We start from the raw sequence: 15573 nt of genomic DNA, 5'->3' as shown, positions 1-15573 counted from the left end.
CTAGATGCCAGATTTTTTTTGGGGGGGGGGGAGAAGGAACTTAGGTAAGATGTGGTCTCTGCTTTCATGAAGCTTACAGTCTAGTAATTGTCAAGGCAAGCTGTAATGAGGGTCAGAACCAGGTGGCCACATGTAAGACCGAAAAAGAGAAATAAAATGAAGGCACCCCGGGGACTGGCTGGATAAAGAGAGGGAGGAAAATGAAGGAGTCAAAGGTGACTTTCAAGCTGTTCTCTACTCATTCAGCCTCTAACCTTCAAGACTGAGGAGCCTCTCTGAGAGGTCTGAACCCCAAGTTCTGAGGCTCCAGAATCCAGAAGGCAAAGGGAACAGCCCCGGAGGGCTCCAGAAACGGGCTGCTCTTGCTACGACCTCATGATGCCTCACCTCTGACGTCGGTTCAGTTTCCTCCCTCCCTTCCCGACTCCTCACATCCCAGATGGCACTCAGAAGATCCCGGGCGTTCAAATGGTTAAAGCCAGCTCCAAAGTCGTGCCTGTGTCAGCCGCCCCCGCCTTCCTCAGCCGCCCCACACCCTCCCCCCCCGCCCCCCGCCCTCCACCTGCCTGAGACTGGCTGCAAATACCAGGACTGGAGAGGTTGGAGGGAGGGGGGTTGAAGCTGAGGGGTGACTAGTTGCCAGGGCTGCTTGCTGGGAAGGTGGGAGAGATTGACAGCAGCCAGAGCTGAGGGGGCCGCTGACTGGCAGCTGCTGCGCCTCTGGGAAGGGGCTCTGGCGGCTGGCGGGGAGGAGCTGTCGGGGCGGAGGTGGCCACAAGCAGCAGCGCCGAGCTCGCTCCTTTCCTCCCACGGGAACGCTGGCCCTAGCTGACACCCCGCAGGGCCCGCCAAGTGCCCTGGCTGGTCCCCGCCGGCAGGCTGAGTCGGGTTCCTCGTCCTGGGACGGACTAAGACCGACTGGGCTCGGGAGAGCTGCGGTGGCGGCGGCGTCCGTGTCGGTGGCAGGTCGTGGTGGCCGGCGGCTCAGCGCTGCGCTCCGGGCTCTACAGGGTTAAGCGGCGGGTTGTGGGTGTCTCTAAGGTGACATTACAGCCGGAGTCGGAGGGCTCAGAGCACAGAGCGAGCTCGGGGCCGTTTGCCGCTGCGCCCCGCCGTGCGCTGCCCCGCATCTGCTCCGCATCTGCTCCGCATCCACCTCGCCTGCGCGCAGGGCCGCCCAACGGCTCCCGAGGGCCAGCCGCCAGTCCGCAGCCTGCCAGCCCGCCGAGGCCACCTCGGGCCGTAGCCTTCCCCCTTCCCGCTCTCCCCCTGCCCCCTGGCTGAGGCTCCAGCTGCGTGCGCCTCTGCCTCCTTCCTGCCTTGGCACCCGGGAGGGTCCTCCAGGGCTCCTCGCCTCCTGCACCTCTTGGGAGGGGACCACACCGCCCCATCTTCCCCGGAGCCGCGTCCTCCCTGACGGCGGAGAGAGACCGGGAGAGAGGCGTGAACTTGGCCTGAGCCCCAGGCCGCCGGGGTGCACCTGCTCCCCGCCCTACAGGTGGCCCAACTCTAGGAGTGTGGTGCCCCGGATCCCCAGCTGGGAGGGCGGCCGGCGGGATGGCCGAGGGGCCCAAGAAGGCAGGAGGCTCGGTCGCCGGCGGCGGGAACTCCCGGGACTGGACAGGCCTGAGCCGGGGAGCAGAAGCCGAGGAGGAGGTGGTGAGGCGGAGGTGCTGGCGGAAGGAAGGGGGCGCGGCGCGGCCTGACTTGTCACTGCCGAGGCTTGCGTGGCCCCGGGGCACGGCCGAAGACTCCCCGGTGGAGGAGCAATTTCACCGGCTGAATCTCAGGAAACAGGTGTCTTACAGGTAAGGTCACATGCGGGGAGTGGGGAGGGGACATGAGGAGCCTTCTAGCTGGGACCCTTCCGATGAAATGGGGCCTCATCTTGCACCTACAGTCAACTGTGGTAACCATCTACCCTTCTCAGGATTTTACCATATCCCTAACCCCCTTTCTAATCAACCTTTGTGGGAGGAGGTGAGAGCCTCAGCTCCCCTCAATAGGGCTGGTAGATTCTGCCGGACCACGCAGGCACGATGGGAGCCAGGCAGCATTCTCCTTTGGGTCATGACTGACGCTTGGCATGGGGGGGGGGCGGGGGCAGGGTGAGCACACCCAGAGCAAAGAGATGCCCCACCCCCGCTTCTCTGCCCGTGGTGGGGGAAAGAGGGCAGGTGGATGCTCAAGCATTGCTCCCCTGCATCTCCCTCTGCCTCCCTAACACTCCAGGGTCCTGTCCCCCTCCCAAGCTAGCCCCGGCAGCAGAAGAGGAGGGACTCAGATTGCGGTACTTGCCCCCTCCTTGCCTATCAGCAGCGATTGGAGAAAACATTTGCTGTCGATCTGCAATCGAATTTTTTCCATTACTTGGCTTGGCAAAGAGAGACATGGGAGAAAGGGGTAATCATGATATGAAAAAGAGGACACAGTGGAATCCCATCTCCTGCCCCAGCCATGTGCTCAATGAAGTCAGGGGGAAACCTGGCGCTAGGAGGGACCCTAGAGTTGATGGAGTCTACCTCTCTCATTGCACAAATCAGGAAACTGAGTCTGAAAGAGAACTAGTAACTTGCCCAAGGCCACAAAAATAAGATCTGTGCCCTTCAACTCCAGATTCAAAATCTTTTCACTGGACTTCACAGAAAGCCAGACAACAGGGGAGCCTGCCCTGGCTGAACCAAGGACTGCTGGGAAGGAGCTTCATCAAAGCAACACAGTTCTAAGAGTGTGGACAATTTACTGACCCTGGCAGGCAGCCCACCCCAACCTCGCTCATCATTGTCTCTCCTTGTCACCTGCCCCAGAACTGTGTGTGGTTGGTGCCACGGAGCCCTCTATGCTCAACAAGGTGGCACCTTTCCCACATGAAGGGTGGATAAGTGAGGGAAAGAATAGAGTTCCACCAGGGCACAGAATGGGCTTGAGGAAATAGCTTGAACTCTGGCAATATCCTCTTTGATCCCTTAATATTATAAGGGTACAGATGTGGGATGAGCAATCTTGGGCTGAGGACAACTGTCCCTGTTAGTGTGCTGGCCACCTGGGGGTGGGAGGAATCACCAGCAGGACCTGGGTCATGAGCATCACCAAGGAAGGATAAACAGAATTGACAGGAAGAGCTTGGCTGGGAAGGGGAGAAAAGAGGAGGAAGCCAGAGGCGGGTGGAGGATGGGACGGAATGTGGTAGAGGGGCTGAGATGGATTAGCTCAGGGAGCCCTGAAGAGAGATGGGCTTGAAGGGCCTTTGATAGGAAAATTCAGCCCTTTGAGGATCTGGGAATGTAGAATGAAAAGATCCAGGGATAATCAGGTTCTTTTCAGCCTGGGAGGTGAGTTGGGGGTGGGGGGAGGTATCCAGAAGAGGAAAGCTCAGGAGTGGACAGCTGGAGAGAACAGAACGAACCTTCCATGGGAAGTGAGTTGGGACCCGGGTTATATATTTCCCAGGCACTATGCTAAAAGCTGTGTGTACAAAGAAAGGCAACAGTCATGATGATGATGATGATGATGATGATGATGATGATGATAGCTAGCATTTATTTACCACTCTAAAGCGATTCATATATGCATGTATACACATACATATACATAGATATATAATCTCATTTGATCCTTACAATTCTGCCGGTGGATGCCGTTATTATCTTCTTTTTAGGGATAAAGAAGCCAAGAGAGATGGGTTCAGTGACTTGCCCAAGGTCATACAATTAAATAAGTTTCTGAGATAAGATTTGCACTCAGGTCTTCCTGGCTTCAACTCCAGCACTCACTGTCCCTGCCCTCTGTGAGCTCCCATGCTAATAGTGATGAATAAGTCAGATCATAGAAGATCTATACAGATGACCTCAGAGGGGTCTTGCATCAGCAGGTGGTCTGGAGTGGAATTGAAAACAGGAAAGGCCTCCCTCCCAATAGGGGTACCATGGAGAGGGCCAGCATCACCTGGCCAAAGTTGAGTCATCCCACCTGTGGAAATTTTCAATTGGCACTAAAAGACCTGGCCCCTCCCACTCACTGCAGAGGTCTCTGATGTCAGGAGATAAATGGTTTGGAAGGGGGAGGAAGAGAATAAGCATTTATATGGTGCTTACTAGGTGCCAGGCACAGTGCTATGTGCTTTGTGAATATGTCATTTGAGATATTGGAGGTAGGTATTATTATTAAGTCTATTTTACAGTGGAGGAAACCGAGCTTGAGAAAGATTAAGTGACTTGCCCAGGGTCACACAGCTAGTAAGTGGCTGATGAAGTATTTGAACTCAGATCTCCCCGATGACAGGCCCAAAGCTATAACCACTGTGCCACCTAGCTGCCAAGGAGAGGTGAAGTCCTTCTCTGACCTGGCCCTTGGAATATAGGGAATAGGAACAGGACAGGGCATCAAAATGGGAGAGGAGCTGTCCTAGAGAAGAGGAGGAAATCCAATCTGGCCACCTCACTCTGGGGCTGGCCTTAGAGCCCCCAAATGAATGGATCCTGGGCACCGCAAGAAAACCAGTGGTGATTCCTCATCCATACTGTACCCACTGATTGCACACTCCTTAGCCCCTTTCTGACCCAAGGAAACACAGGATGGGAGAAGAAAGCCACTCTTCTGTTCCTAGTGAGACAGTATAGGACAGTAAATGGTAGTCATGAGCCTTGAATTCAAATCCTGACTAAGCCACCTTATGCAGGCCATTTAACCACCCCATGCTTCACTTTCCTTACCTGTAAGATGAAAGGTTTAAATCAGGGGATCTCTGAGCTGCCTTCTGGATTGAACTCTACAATCTAGAATGACAACTCTCATTTCTGAAGCACTTTAGGGTTTACAAAGCTCTTTTCTCCTAGGGAAATGGGCCAGAATTTAGGGTTAGGGATAGAGCTGGGCCCAAATAAGGGACAGATGGAGAAGGTGAATGAAGCCCAAGCCCCTGACTTCTCCAAGTCCCTACCCCAGAATTAGGATCCCAGAGTCCCTGGGTGAGGGCATGCTCTGTGTTAAATCTCCCTACCCACCATTCTTGATGGATTAATAAGAGAGATGGATGAAAAGCCCTCCACGAGGAGAAAAGGCTGGGAAAGATTCCAGAGCCAGGAATGGAAAGGGAGGAGGGCTCCACCTTTCATATAAAGTGGACCTTTATAGATACAGGTCTGGGCTTGGGGGCAACTAGGTGGCACAGTGGATAGAGCTGCAGCCTTGGGGTCAGGAGGACCTGAGTTCAAATCCAACCTCAGACACTTGACACGTACTAGCTGTGTGACCCTGGACAAGTCACTTAACATCAATTGCCTCACAAAAAAAAAAAAAAAACCCAGAAATAAAAATAACTTACATCAAAAATGTTTTTAAAAAAGAGTTCAAAGATGTAGGTCAGGGCTGGAAGCCGGCCTGTTCCCTTAGGAGTCACATGACAAGTAAGAAGCAATAGGTCAAGCAGCTCCCGCAGCCCCTGCACCCAGGGACCGTCACCTGATCCTCTCTAGCCAGCCTCAGTAGTACTTGAACCCAGCTCTTAAAAGAGATACTTTCAACTCTCCGTAGAATCTAGACAGGCCGATGTCCACCCCAGAAAAAGAACAGGAGAAAGAAGTCACAGATTGGGATGGAAATAAAAGGGGAGCGTGTGGGGGCCGCGGACCCCTTTCAGTTCAGTCAGCGTTTGTTTACCGAGCACCTGTATCCCAGACACGGGGCTGGGCCTTAGGCAGACAGAAATGAGAATCGCTGCCTTCCCTGAGCTCTCCTTGTCCTGGGGTCAGGGCAGGCTGAGATCGCCGATATCCAAATGAATCCTTTGGTTTAGTTTTCCGTACGCCAGGGAAAGGGGCGGAGGGGAAAAATTAGACCCGCAGCCCCAGGTAGGGGAGCGTTGAGTGTCTCTGCCTACATTCCCACTCCCATCACCCGGATCCTTCCCACACCACGGACGGGGCTGTGCGGTAAGAGGGGCAAGATTTTAGCCTCCGAGGACAGGTGGGTGTGACCAGAGAGGGAATGACCAGTCCAGACACCGGAACACTGTAGCTTGTAATCTAACCAGTAAATACAACTAGGAGAAAAGTGGGGAGGGGAGCAAAAATAAATCCACAGGAGCCATCTGGTTTTGGAAGGAGGAAACCCAGAGCTGCTTAGACTGACACAAGATTCCTGGTCACTTGGTACACAGTGTCAACAATAGTCATACTCATTCATTTATTCATTCATTCATTCATTCATAGTATTTATTAAATGCCTGCTATATGTCAAGTACTGGGCTTTGCGCAAAAATGAAGCAGTCCCTGCTGCAAGAAGCTTACATTTATTGTGGAAATCATAATGTCAGATTTTGAGCTGAAAGTCAGGTAGGTGGCTCAGTGGGAAGACCTGAGTTCAAATTTGGCCTCAGATACTAGCTGTGTGACCCTGGGCAAATCACTTCCTCTCTGTCTGTCTAAGTTTCTTCAACTGTATAATGGAGATAATAATAACACCTACCTCTCAGAGTTGTGGTAAGGACTAAGTGAGATATTATCTCTAAAGAGCTTTGCAGACTTTAAAGAGCTATACGAACACTAGTTACGGTTGTTATTATCTAGTCCACCAATTCTCAAAGTGTTGTCTCCAAGAACAAAGCTGTTTTCATAATAATACTAAGATGTTTTAATTTCTAATACAGTAAATGTAGATAGATGTAAACCCACATGAACAAAAGCTCTTTGGAGTACTCAATAATTTTTAAGCATAAAGGAGTCCTGAGACCTCAAATTTTGAGAACTGCTGATCTAAACAATCCGTTCATTTTACACAGGAGGAAACTGAGACCCAAAGAGGTTAAGGGTCTTGCCCAAGGTTCCACAGAAAGCAGGTATGTCAGATAGGATGTGTTCCCCAATACCAAATTAAGTTCTTTTCCCACCATATTGGCCACCTGAGTCAGCCTCTACTTCCCTCAAAAGGTCTCTGTTGTGTTTAGGGACCCTGTACTGAGAACTGGGTGGCATACATACAGAAGGAAGAAGCAGCAGGAAGCTACTGAACAAAAATGGGGCTGAATTATGTGCTCCACTAATTAATAGTGTTTTTAAGGAGCCTTCAGGTTCACAGAGGGCTTTACATAACATCATCTCCATCTCATTTCAACCTCATAGCAAACCTATCAGGTAGTTACCCTGGGGATTTGTTACCCCATTTTATAGATGAGGAAACCGAGGCTCAGAGAAATGAAGAGATTGATAAAGGTGAGAGGTTCGACTTGAACCCAAGTGTCTCCTGAGCTCCCGCCTCTCCAACCAGTTGACTGTAAGCCCTCAGGTGAGGCAGTTTGGGGAAAAGGAATAAGATCGTAGGATCCTGGACCCAAGGCTGAAAGGGATCTCAAAGTTCATCTGGTCTAACCTCTCGTTTTACAATGAGCAAAGTCCCAGGTGAAGTGACTCCCTATTACCTCCAGGATCAAATTAAAATCCTCTCCTTGACATTTAAAGCCCTTTATAACCTGATCCCTCTCTACCTTTCTAGGCTTCTTACATGTTCCCCCACTCTTCTCCATAACCCAATGATGCTGTTCCTAACAAAGGGCATTGCTTCTCCCAACTCTGCCATGGCACTTGATCTCCCCCAAACCTGGAATGTTCTCCTTCTCCTCTCCATTCCTGGCTTCCTTTAACATAGCTCAAAACCCACCTTTTGCAGCAGGTCTTTCCCACTCTTCCCTCTGAGCTTACTTCCCATTTATACCCATCCATTTCTGTCGTGTCTGACTCTTCGAGTCCATTTGGGGCTTTCTTGGCAGAGATACTGGAGTGGTACTCCAGCTAATTTTACAGACGAAGAAACTGAGGCAAACAGGGTGAAGTGACTTGTCCAGGGTCACACAATATATACCCTGTATGTACAAGGAGGACAGGGATTCAGTTTTTGCCTCTTTGTATCCCCAGTAAGTACTTCATAGATGCCATGGCAACTTGCCCAAAGTCACACATGTAGTAAGCATTAGATGTGTAATTTGAACCCAGATCCCCTGACTCCAGAGTTGTGTTCGTCATCCTTTGTACAAGGATTTGTTTTGTTTGTTCCCAGAGGGAAGAACTTGGAGTTCAGAGAGGAAACCACAGGGAAGCAGGTTTCTGGGAGTTGGGAGGGAAACGCTCCTCGTAATTAGTGATCCAGAGGGAATGGGCCGTCTCAGGAGGAAGGGAGTCCCCCCCAGGGGGGGGGGGGGGGGGGGGGTCTTCAAGTGGAGTCTTAACCATTTGTCAGAAATGTAGCAGAGGCAACTCCTGTTCAGTTACAGATTGAAAAAGATGACCTCTGAAATCCCTTCCAACTCTGTGATTGCATTTGATAAGCATTTATCAAGCACCTACTAAATGTCAGGCTCCTTGTTAGGTTCTGGGGATAAAAATACAAAAAGAAATACAGTTTGTGCGCCTCAAGGGGCTCACACTCTACTATGGGGATAGAACCACAAATAAGTATATACAGGACATATACAAAACATACAGTGATGGGAGGGAGTAGGGATGCTAGTGATTGAGTGAATCAGGAAAGGAAACTTGAAAGATATGGAACCAGCTGAGCCTTGAAGGGAGCTAGGAATTCTAAGATAGGGAGGGAGTATATTCAGCCATGCCGAGGCTCGGAGATGGGAGAAGGTTTGTTGTGTGCCACGAACAGCAGGTTGGGCTAGAGGGGGAGGGGCGGGTTGTTTTAGGAAAGGAATCATTCTGAAAAAAGCAAGGTGGGGCTGCAGCGTGAAAGGTTGTGAATGCCAACTGATGATTCTAAGGGACAGATGAGAATGTAGGCTGGGTTGACTCGGAAAGTTCTTTCTTGTAGGAAGTGGAACTTTGTAGGAGTTGGGCTTTGAAAGATGGGTAAGAGCTGAAGAGGAGGAGGAGGAGGAGAAGGGGAGAGCTGACCCCCAGCCTCTCCCTCCCATCGTCCCCACTCATCACTCCCCCCAGTCTCCACCAGGTGGGGCATCAGCTGCCAGGGCACGCAGGGGCGGATGGCCCCCTGCTGTGGGCACACGGCTCCTCGTGGGAGGGGGCACCTGATCCAGCTCCCTGGCTGCTATTTACCAGCCGCTAAAAATAACCCACGGAGTGACAGAGAGATGGGGCCGATTTGTAATTTAAATAGCAACAGGATAAAGCAGCAAGCTGGGAGAGATCACATACTGTCCCGAATTAAAAATGCAAAACCTTGGGGGCAGGGAGCTGGGAGCTGGGAGAGGGGAGGGAGGAGGAAAAAGAGATGGGGAGCAGGATCCCTTCTGGGTACAGGGGCCAACTGCTGGAAGAACAGGAAGCGTGGGGCACTTCATCCCCTGGGCCTTCCTTTGCCAAGGGTGGGGTTCAGATCTTCATTGTTTGGCCCTCTCCTTCCTACTTCCCCTGGGCAACATTGCTTGATCTCCTTCCTAAAGTAGTATGGCACATAGGAAATTGCCCTGGATTTGCAGGGGGGGGAGGCAGGCGGGGAGGAGGTCCTAATGCCAGTTCTGTCTTTGTTTGCTGTGTGACTTTGGGTGAGTCTCTTTCCCCACTCCAAGCAAAAGGGTTGGGATAGCTGATCAGGATGGAGTCCCTTCCTGCTCTAACATTCAATTACTATTACTCTGGGATTCTAACACTCCAAGGCTCGTCCCCCGGGAACAGGGTCAAAGGCACAGGCTGTCAGTTTGCTGAGTAGCCTGTCTGAGAGGGAACCTGGGGGAAAGGTGTCCTGCACCAGGAGGTAGAAGGCAGAAGCTGGAGCTGTGGATAGAGGGTGGGAAACACTAAATTAGTCCAATAGGCATTTAAGAGCCTGCTCTCTGCCGGGCAGCCACCGTCCTAAGCAAGAAATACATAAAAGCAAAAAGCAGAAGACAGCTCCCAGCCTTCAAGCTTGTGTTCTACTGGGAGATAAAAGATTAAACAGATCATTTAGGCCTTGATCTGTGATTTCACTAGTCCAGGGAACTCCCTGTAGGGGTACTGGACTCCTTCTGCCACCACAAAAATCACAGCTATTGTCACAGTGGATAAAGCACTGGCTCTGGAGTTAGGAGGACCTGAGTTCATATCCAGCCTCAGACACACAACACTTACTAGCTGCGTAACCCTGGCAAGTCACTTAACCCCATTGCCTAGCCAAAAAAAATTAAAAAATAAAAAAAAATCACAGATATTCCTTAACTGATCATTTGAGAGAATCCACTCCACTGGGCCACTGAGAGATGAAGTGATTTGCTCCAGATTAGGGATCAGGGGTGAGGGTCTCACAGTCAATAGATGTCAAAAGTGGGAACCAAACCTAGGTCTTCTTGACTTTGCCACCTCTCTGCCCACCACTCCAGGCTGCCTCTCAAAACAGATTTGAGGAAGGAACTCCAACCTCAGAAGAATGTAAATGTTTTAGGGGCAGGGACTGTTCAGTCTTTGTCTCCCCAACACCTATCACATCACCAGACACAGAGTAGGCACACAGAATAATAAATGCACAAAGAATTTTTTCAACCCCTAAATTTTACTGAGAAAAATTCTGGCTGAAGTCAAATGACTTGTCCATGGTGATGCCAATAATGAGAAGCAGAGCTGGGATTCTAACCTAGTTTCTCTGAATCCAGACTGAGCCCTCTACCTATCACCATATCACAGGCAGGTAGGTACCTACAGGAGATCTGAGGAGATAGATTTTCCCTCAGGGGATCAGGAAAAGCTCCCCATAGGAGGTTTCACCAGAGCTAAGAAAGCCTTGGAGAAAGCCAAGGCTTCTAAGAGGCAGAGGTGAGGGGGAAGCACATTCCAGGCTATTTGGGTTGGAATATAGAGTTCATGAGGGAGAATGATATCTAGAAAGGCAAGCTAGAGCTAGACTGTGAAGGGCTTCCGATGTCAGGCTGAGAAATCTGTACTTTATTCCAGACACAAAAGGGAACCACGGAAGCTGTTTGAACACGAGACTAACAAGATGGGACCTGTACTTTAGGAACGTTAGCTCTGAGGAGGATGGATTGAAAGAGGAAAAGACAGGAAGCAGAGAGACCAATTAGGAGGTGACTGGATGTAGCTGCTGTGGGAGTAGACGGGAGGCCAAAGATTCTAGCTTCTCAGACGTGGAATCAATAAGACCTCGAGACTGGAGAAGGTGGATGAGGGCAGCAAAAGAGTCAGAGATAACGCTACAATTAGGAATTTGGTGACTGGAAGGTTGGGACTGCCCTTAGTAGAAATAGGGAAGTTTGGAGGAAAGCTGGATATAGAGGGGAAAGATGATGAGTTCTGTGTTGAGCATGTCAGGTTCGAGAAGCCTATAGGACATCCAAGGGGAAGTGTCCAACAGGCAGCTGGACTCTGGAGGGAGACAAGGGCTGGACACCAAGACTGACATAGAAATGGTCATTTAACCCATGAGAGTAGATGGGATCATCGAGGGGAAACGTATAGAAAGAGAAGAGAAGGCCCAGCACAAATCTCGCTAGGACAACCTTGGCTAGGGGGCAGAATATAGAGGATGATTCAGTAGAAGGGACTGAGGGGTGCTCAGAGACATAGGAAGAGATCCAGGACAGAGCAGTCCACTTTGACAAATGGAGCCTGGAACGCCTTCCGCATTGGGTCAGTCATTACCCCGAGGTAATCAGGATCATTCCATTTTGGTGGAACTCGGATACGGCCCTCCTCCTAACAGCATTAGGTGTAGGCAAATCCTTTCTTCTCTCTAGGCTTCATTGTCTGTATGTGTGAAAATGAAGACTAAACCGGCTGATTTCCAAAGGTCCTTCCAGCTCTGTCTTTGTCTTACGTTCTTAGCTCTCTTCCCAATTCTAACATTCTTGCAGAATGTTCCTTCCAAATGTTGACTTTCTTTGTCCTAAGGACCCTAAAAGCTCTGCCATTCTTTTTCTAAGGTCCCTCCCAGCTCTGCCATTCTATGTGTTTAGGGCTCTGCCAGCTCTGACGTTCTAATGGACATTCAGGAGAACTTGGATTGAACTTTTGCTTCTGGGTCTCCCCATGCTCAAATCAGGCCATATAAAACTAACATCAACAAGCCAGGATCTCAGGAAGGAGAGACGGGTGAAATCAAACTCGAGTAATGCATGGGTTCATCGATTTTGAGCTGCAAGGGGCCTCAGAGTTCATCTGATCCAACCCCCTCACTTTATAGATTCATTCATTCATTTAAGAAGCATTTATTAAGCACCTCCTATATTCAAGGCACCACAGGGTTGTATGGTCCTATGGATAAAAAGACTAACATGAAATAGTTCCTGCCCCTAAGAAGTTTATAGTCTATTGGGAGAAAATAATATGTACACACACAGAAAATGAAACAACAAATAATAGACAAAAGTAATTTCCATTGAGAGGGCACCAGCAACTGAGAGATCAGGGCAGGTTGCCTGTAGGAAGTGATACTTGAACTTTGAAGGAGGTGAAAAATTCTAAGAAGCAGTGGTAAGGAGGGAGCCTATTTCTGGCTTGGGGAAACTGAGGCTCTGATAGGCTAAGTGATTTATCCAAGGTCACACAAATAGCTTCTCCTCAAACAGGAAATGTTCTCTTCGAGAAAAAGAGATCAGAAAAAAAAAAAGAGATCAGAAAAAGAAAAAAAAAACAGAAAAAGAGATTGAACGTTAGGGTTAGGCCATAGGCTCCTAGAACCGGGGTCTTTCACCCTTTCTGTGTCCCTGACCCCCTTGGCAATCTGGGGAAGACCCTAGACCCTGCTTCAGAATCATAGTTTTTAAATAATTGGAGGAAAAGCTACATTTCCATCGAAGGATAGTGAAAATAATGATGTAATCTATTTTCCCCATCAAAGTTCATGAACCCCCTGAAATCTATGGGCACACGGAAGTAGGAACCACTGTCCAGGAGGGCAGAAGTGGAGCAGTTGGACCAACCGCATCCCATGCCGAGGGCTATGCTATTTCCTGCTGGTGTGGCCTGGGGCAGACTAATCTCACCTCCCTGGGACTCAGCTTCCTTATCTGTAAAATGAAAGGCTTGCATTAAATGATCTTTAGGATCCCTTCTGCCTCTAAATCCAATCACTAAAGATCTTGGCTCTGGGCTGGGTGAAGGAAGAAATTGGTTGAAGCTGATCCACACTGGCTTAGAGTCCTGGAAGACCCAGTAGATATTCCTTCTAGGTGGCGCAATGGATAGCGTGCTGGATCAGAGTCAGGAAGACCTGAGTTCAAATCCAGCCTCAGACACTTACTTAGCTGTGTGATCCTGGGCAAATCACTTAACAGTTTCCTCACCTGTAAAATGGAAATAATGACAGCCCCTACCTTGCAGGGTTGTCATGAGGATCTGAAGAGATAATAATTGTAAAGTACTTAGCACAGTGCCTGGTTAGCTATTTTAAGAAGTTGTATCATTACTATTATTCCCCTCCCTTTTGGCCTGAGCTCAGTGGTCACTTGGGAAGGGATGTGGGGATTAGTGTCCTGCAGAGGACAGAAGGATGCATCAGTGTGAAGGGGCAGTGTCTTGTCCTGACTTTCTTGCTGACCGTGAAGGGGGAGTGTTGGAGGGGTGGGGGTGGTCACTGGCCACACCAGCTGACTTTCTCCTGCAGCTCTGCTGACGAGCTAATAGCCTTAATGAGGCTACGATAAAATGGTGTCTCTTTCCAGCTGGTGTGGACACATCTATCTCCTCAGCTTGGGGCAGAAGCTGGAGCCCCAGGGCCCTGAGGGAGGATTAGAGATCAATGATGGGGCTTGGGTAGGCAGCATGTTTCAGTAGGGCTCTCAAGGATGGACTGTGCTGCCTTGTCACTGAGGGCCAGGAAGGCCGGATGTCGGGGGGAACCCCTTTGTCTCACCCCTTCCGTTCCTGCAGACAGGAAGCCAGCTTCCCTCCCCTTTGTGAAGGCTTCCGGGCACCGACTACCAGTTTGATTCGACAAGGATTTATTGAACGTCTATTACATGCCCAGCCCTGTGCCAGGTGCTAGAGTGGGTGAGAAGAGGAGGGGGAAGGGAAGCCTGACACCTGGCCTCCTGGGGACACCTTAGCAAAGAGCAGCATTTCCATATGGTCCAAAGAGTGTCCAGGGGCCATATTGCTTGATCAATCTGAGCTGGGACTTCTGGAACAGGAAGCCAGGAGGGAGAATCTTGTCACCAACACTTATTATCACAGTCACCCTGGATAAGTCCCTTCTCCTCTCTGAGACACAATTTACTCATCTACAAAATTAGAGTAAGAACATATTTTTTTTCTTATAGAAAAGCATTAGCTCTGACTCTACCGCTAACTTACCACATGACCTTGGGCAAATCATCTTTCTTCCTTAGACTTCATTTTTTTTCCACCTAAATAAAACACTTCCAGTCAATTGGCATTTATTAATCACCTACTGTGTGCCTATTAATGTACTCTGAAAACTGTGCCAAGCTCAGTCCTCATTTTTTTATTCTAGACAGGTCCAGAGAAGGAAGTGATTTATCCAAGGTCACACAGTAAGTTAGTGACAGAGCTAAGTTGATGCTACTCTGAAATTCTGAGATCTCTGGTTAGAGAAGGTAGAAATTGAATGGGACCTTGAGGACAGAGTAGGAATTTGAAATGAGAGAAGAGTTCTGAAAAATCATTGGTAATCATTCATTCGCTCTCAAGCATGCCTAACTTGTTCATACCCTCTGACCCAATAAATTCACTACTGGGCATAGACATCTATATACCCCAATATGCCTGCCCTAAGTGGGTATATGCCCCACTACTGGGCATATACACTCATTTGCCCCAATGACAGAAAGAAAGATGTTATACGTAGCAAAATATCTGTAGCAGAACTGTTATGGTAGCAAAGAGCCAGGAAGCTAGGTCAGGAGGGCCAGAATTCAAATCTGACCTCAGATACTTACTAGTTGTGTGACCCTGGGCAAGTCACTTAACTCAGTTTCCTCATTTGTAAAATGAGCTGGAGACAGCAATGGCAAACCAATCCAGTAACTCTGCCAAGCAGACCCCAAATGGGGTCATGAAGAATTGGATACGACTAATTAACTAAACAACAATAACAAAAAAGCAAAGAACTGGAAACAAAATCCCCATCAATTGGGGAATGTAATCAATTACTATTGGACTGTAAGAAATGACAGATGGGATGAATTCAGACAACCATAGGAAGACGTGGGATACAGCAGCAGAACTCAGACCAATGCAATGACCAGTCTTGACTTGCAAGGACTAATGATGAAAAACACCTACCTCTAGCAGAGAGGTGGTGGACCATGGGTGCAGAAAGAGGCAAACATTGTCAGAGATGGTCATAGTGCCTGACTGTGCTTTTTTGTCATAAAAGGAATTCTGGGAAGGGTTATTGGGAAACATTGTTTAAAAGCATCAGTTAAATTGTGTGTGTGTGTGTGTGTGTGTGTGTGTGTGTGTGTGTGTGTGTGTGTTTAAGAAGAGGGGCAGCTGGCTGGTGCAGTAGATAGAATACCAGCCCTGGAGTCAGGAGGATCTGAGCTCAAATCCAACCTTAGACACTTACTAGCTGTGTGATCCTGGGCAAGTCACTTAACTCCAATTGGAAAGAAAGAAAAGAAAGAAAGAAAGAAAGAAAGAAAGAAAGAAAGAAAGAAAGAAA

The 15573-nt window shown here is 49.3% G+C and overlaps 1 protein-coding gene across 2 annotated transcripts in view; it reads left to right on the top strand.

Annotated features, from left to right (window-relative positions):
- The first annotated feature begins 1458 nt into the window (after positions 1-1458).
- The window catches only part of DGKZ (diacylglycerol kinase zeta), a 66876-nt gene continuing 52761 nt past the window's right edge, over positions 1459-15573 (top strand). The window contains exon 1 of one of the 2 annotated variants that reach the window (XM_027837727.1): positions 1459-1808. In XM_027837727.1, the coding sequence (XP_027693528.1) occupies positions 1558-1808 (251 nt within the window). In that variant the 5' untranslated portion in view covers positions 1459-1557. The remainder of the gene's footprint in view (positions 1809-15573) is intronic. The other variant, XM_027837720.1, reaches the window with a different exon arrangement.

This window comes from Vombatus ursinus, unplaced genomic scaffold, assembly GCF_900497805.2.
Source record: "Vombatus ursinus unplaced genomic scaffold, bare-nosed wombat genome assembly UNPS02014822.1, whole genome shotgun sequence".
Taxonomy (NCBI): Eukaryota; Metazoa; Chordata; class Mammalia; order Diprotodontia; family Vombatidae; genus Vombatus; species Vombatus ursinus.
Note: the sequence above shows the minus strand (reverse complement) of the source record. Positions and strands in the feature narration are given on the sequence as shown.